The 4,763-nt window shown below is 36.8% G+C and overlaps 1 protein-coding gene across 1 annotated transcript; it reads right to left on the bottom strand.

Moving 5' to 3' along the window:
• Window positions 1–3,013: 3,013 nt before the first annotated feature.
• On the bottom strand, window positions 3,014–3,365 carry LOC118897264 (NADH dehydrogenase [ubiquinone] 1 alpha subcomplex subunit 1-like). The gene has a single exon (XM_036856307.1). It carries the CDS (start codon window positions 3,363–3,365, stop codon window positions 3,153–3,155), a length of 213 nt encoding a protein of 70 aa, XP_036712202.1. The 3' UTR covers window positions 3,014–3,152.
• Between the last annotated feature and the right edge of the window lie 1,398 nt (window positions 3,366–4,763).

Raw genomic sequence — 4,763 nt, 5'->3', positions numbered from 1 at the left:
TATTGTGACATACTAGTGGACAAATTAGAGGCAAGGCCATCCTTGTGTGTTTAATATAGTTCCGGGCACAGGCTGAAAATTGTGCTGCTCTTGCAACTTGAATCCTCAGCCATATGCACCTTAAAGGAAAGAGAATCCAAGTGATTTTAGCAATAAACTCAGTAGGCATTATTGATATCAGCAGGAGTAGAGTGGAAATGTTAGCCGTTGTCTGTTATAATCGCAGTAAATATGGCTGTGAGGAAGCAAAATAGATTGGTCATTCGTAAATGTCTGCCAGTAGGAGGAGAAAATCTCAGAAAGTGCTTTAGTAAAATTACTTGTTGAGTCAAAAACTACTAGAACTTATGAACGAATTAAGCAAGGTAACAGAATACAAGATTAACATACAGAAATCTGTTGCATTTCTTTACACTAATGATGAAATATCAAAGGAAAAAGTAAAAAAACAATCCCTTTTAAAATCTCATAAAAAAATAATAAAATACTTAAGAATAAACCTGACCAAGGAGATGAAATACTTATAACTAAGAACTATACAACATTGATAAAGGAAATTGAAGATGATTCAAAGGAATGGATAGTTATCCTATGGGCCTGGATGGGAAGAATTAATGGCCATACTACACAAAGCAATCTACAGATTCAGTGCGATCCCTATCAAATTACCCATGACATCTTTCACAGAACTAGAACAAATAATCCTAAAATCTATATGGAACCACAAAAGACCCAGAATTGCCAAAGCAATCCTTAGGAGAAAGAACAAAGCTGGAGGTATAACCCTTCCAGACTTCAGACAATGCTACAAAGCTAGAGAAATCAAAACAGCATGGTATTGGCACAAAACCAGACCTATGGATCAGTGGAACAGAATACAGAGCCCAGAAATAAACCCACACACCTACAGTCAATGAATCTTCGACAAAGGGGGCAAGAATGTACAATGGAGAAAAGACAGTCTCTTCAGCAAGTGGTTTTGGGGAAGCTGGACAGCCATAATTAAATCAATTAAGTTAGAACACTTCCTCACACCATACACAAACATAAACTCAAAATGGCTTAAAGACTTAAATATAAGATGTGACACCATACAACTCCTAGAAGAAAACACAGGCAAAATATTCTCTGACATAAATCGTAGCAATATTTTCTTAAGTCAGTTTCCCAAGGCATAGAAATAAAAGCAAAAATAAACAAATGGGACCTAATCAAACTTATAAGCTTCTGCATAGCAAAGGAAACCATTAACAAAATGAAAAGACAAGCTATGGAGTGGCAGGAAATATTTGCTAGCTATGCAACTGACAAGGGCTTAATTCCCAAAATATACAAACAACTTATACAGCTCAATAACATAGAAATAAACAACCCAATCAAAAAATGGGCTGGGGCTTCCCTGGTGGCGCAGTGGTTGAGAGTCTGCCTGCCAATGCAGGGGACACGGGTTCAAGCCCTGGTATGGGAAGATCCCACATGCCGCGGAGCAACTAGGCCCGTGAGCCACAACTGCTGAGCCTGCGCGTCTGGAGCCTGTGCTCCGCAACAAGAGAGGCCGCGATGGTGAGAGGCCCGCGCACCGCGATGAAGAGTGGCCCCTGCTTGCCGCAACTAGAGAAAGCCCTCGCACAGAAACGAAGACCCAACACAGCCATAAAAAAAAAAAAAAAAAGTATATGAAAGCATATACATTTAAAAAAAAAAAAAAAGGGCTGAAGAACTGAATAGACATTTCTCCAAAGAAGACATACAGATGGCCAATAAGCACATGATAAGATGCTCAAAATTGCTGATTATTAGAGAAATGCAAATCAAAACTACAATGAAGTATCACCTCACACCGGTCACAATGGCCATCATCAAAAAGTCTACAAACAATAAATGCTGGAGAGGATTTGGAGAAAAGGGAATCCTCCTACACTGTTGGTGGGAATGTAAATTGGTGCAGCCACTATGGAAAACAGGATGGAGGTTCCTTAAAAAAAGAAAACTAAAGTTACCATATGATCCAGCAATCCCACTCCTGGGCATATATCTGGAGAAAACTCTAATTCGAAAAGATACATGCACTTCAATGTTTATAGCAGAACTATTCACAATAGCCAAGACATGGAATGAACCTGAATGTTCATCGACAGATGAATGGAAAGAGAAGGTGTGGTATATATATATACAATGGACTACTACTCAGCCATATAAAAGAATGAAATAATGCCATTTGCAACAACATGGATGGACCTAGAGATTATCATACTAAGTGAAGTAAGACAAAGACAAATATCACATGATATCACTTATATGTGGAATCAAAAAATGATACAAATGAACTTATTTACAAAACAGACACTGACTCACAGACATAGAAAATAAGCTTATGGTTACCAAAGGGAAAGGGGGGAGAGGGATAAATGGAGTTTGAGATTAGCAGATACAAACTACTATATATAAAATAGAAAAACAACAAGGTCCTACTGTATAACACAGGAAATTATGTTCAGTATCTTCTAGTAAACTATAATGGAAAAGAATCTGAAAAAGAATATATATATATATATATCTATATCTGAATCTCTTTGCTATACACCAGAAAAACTAACAAACATTGGAATCAACTATACTTCAATGAAAATAAAATAAAATAAAATACATAGATGAGTCTATTACAAAAAATTACTTGTGGTGTGATTACACTGGACTTGCTGCCAAGGATAATACAGGGAATGGATAGAGTCCAGTTACTAAAGAGCTAATTTGCCAAAGATTATCACATACCTACCATGTAAAGAGCAGGAATGTAGAGGGCTGAGGCCACATGACTTCCTACACAAAATAAAAGAATTCAAGATGGGAGATGAAAGTTAATTCTTTCCATGATAATAATCAATATTTATCCAGTTATGAGTCAAATACAAAGATGTATTCATTCCGTTTAAAAGAACAGACTTGGATTGGAACTTCTGGAGGTCCTTAGGGAAATTTAAACATTAATGCAAAAATATGGAGAATGATTCAATTTTTTTTTTTACTTTTTTGTTTTATTTTTATTACACACTACAAAATACACTGCATGCTACACAATACACTGCATAACCTTCTAGCAGGGGTAGACAAGCATAACTGAGTTATTTTTCATCAATCAGGAAAATGCTTCCTTAATCAATGTTCACCAAACCATTTGACACATAGTAACGATTAACTGCAGAGATGCACCTATCTCTTTCTATCAAATTCCACTGATATGAATAACGGGCAACCCTTTCTTCCTTGCCCCCGTTAGTGAACCTGTGGATGCGTGCAGTGGCCATTCCCGGGATGGACAAGCACGCGGCCATGACTGCGATCCTGGGGAGAATCTCAAACCACATCGCGACAATTCAATTTTTGATGTTGCCTAAATTATGCATTCTCATTGGGGATGCTCCCATGGGTGCAAACATTAGTTTTCTGGGGTATGAACAAATCTCAGCCATTACAATGGCTTTGGTGTTCAAAGGTCAACCTTATCCAACAAAGTCTTATTCCTTTGTATTCATTTTGCTCTTCAGGTTTTCTTGTATATGATGTGAGAAGCATTGACACTGAGTTCATGGAATATAAACAAATGTTATGCAGGATCAGTGCTACAACCTATGGTGACTTAACTGTTCATTACAGGACTTTCTCACCATCATTTGCTTGATCTCAAAGTCATAATGTGAGAAGTGTCCTTTACTTACTTATGAGCTGCCATTGGCTGTCTTGTGGATGTTGCTTATGTTTGAGCCTTGGTGTGATTTGGGCTTTGGGAATTAAGCACGAATAGGTTATATTTTATTATTTAATTCTACTAAAGTTATTTAGCACATCACTAATTATGCCTAGTTCTAAACAGAAAACTGTTGACAATATCTAGATGAATACCTAGCAGCTAGTGAAGTTAAAAATTTTATGATATGAATCAAAATTAATAGTTAATTACCTAAAAATATATGCTAAGTAAATACTTTAAATTTTCAGTGGTTTTAGCAATTCTGATGATTTTATTTAAAATATATCCATACATTGGTACTATTATGAAATATTTATATAAATTTTTATTTGAAATTATAATTTGATACATTACTATTTATATAAGTAAATATATTACATTAAAAGTTACTCTGCATAATTAGGTAAATTTCACTCTATATCAAATACCCTATACAAATGCAAAATAAAACCAGTATCAGATTTTTATTGAACTGGAAAAAAAATTAGCAAGTGAGCAATAAAATGGACATTACCACAGTCCTAGCATAAATTTCAGCAACTCCCTGGAAAACAAATTAGTTTTAGGTCTCAAGAACCTTACAAATGGTGATATCTTTTGATTTCATAATTATACTTTGTTAAATCTATCCTAGGAAATATTCATCATTGGGTACAATTTTATACCCAAGGACATTCTCCCAACATGATTGGTAAATGTGAAATTTTGAAATTTTTTAAAAAAAATTAATTAATTATTTATTTATGTATTTTTGGCTGTGTTGGGTCTTCGTTTCTGTGCCAGGGCTTTCTCTAGTTGCGGCAAGTGGGGGCCACTCTTCATCGCGGTGCGCGGGCCCCTCACTATCGTGGCCTCTCCTGTTGCGGAGCACAGGCTCCAGACGCGCAGGCTCAGCAGTTGTGGCTCACGGGCCTAGTTGCTCCGCGGCATGTGGGATCTTCCCAGACCAGGGCTCGAACCCGTGTCCCCTGCATTAGCAGGCAGATTCTCAACCACTGTGCCACCAGGGAAGCCC

Source organism: Balaenoptera musculus, chromosome 6 (genome assembly GCF_009873245.2).
Source record: "Balaenoptera musculus isolate JJ_BM4_2016_0621 chromosome 6, mBalMus1.pri.v3, whole genome shotgun sequence".
NCBI classification, from domain to species: domain Eukaryota; kingdom Metazoa; phylum Chordata; class Mammalia; order Artiodactyla; family Balaenopteridae; genus Balaenoptera; species Balaenoptera musculus.
This window is presented reverse-complemented; position numbering and strand designations above follow the sequence as displayed.

Coding starts and splice junctions, on each gene's coding strand:
- LOC118897264 (XM_036856307.1), bottom strand. CDS start 3,365: ATGTGGTTTGAGATTCTCCCCAGGATCGCAGTCATGGCCGCGTGCTTG.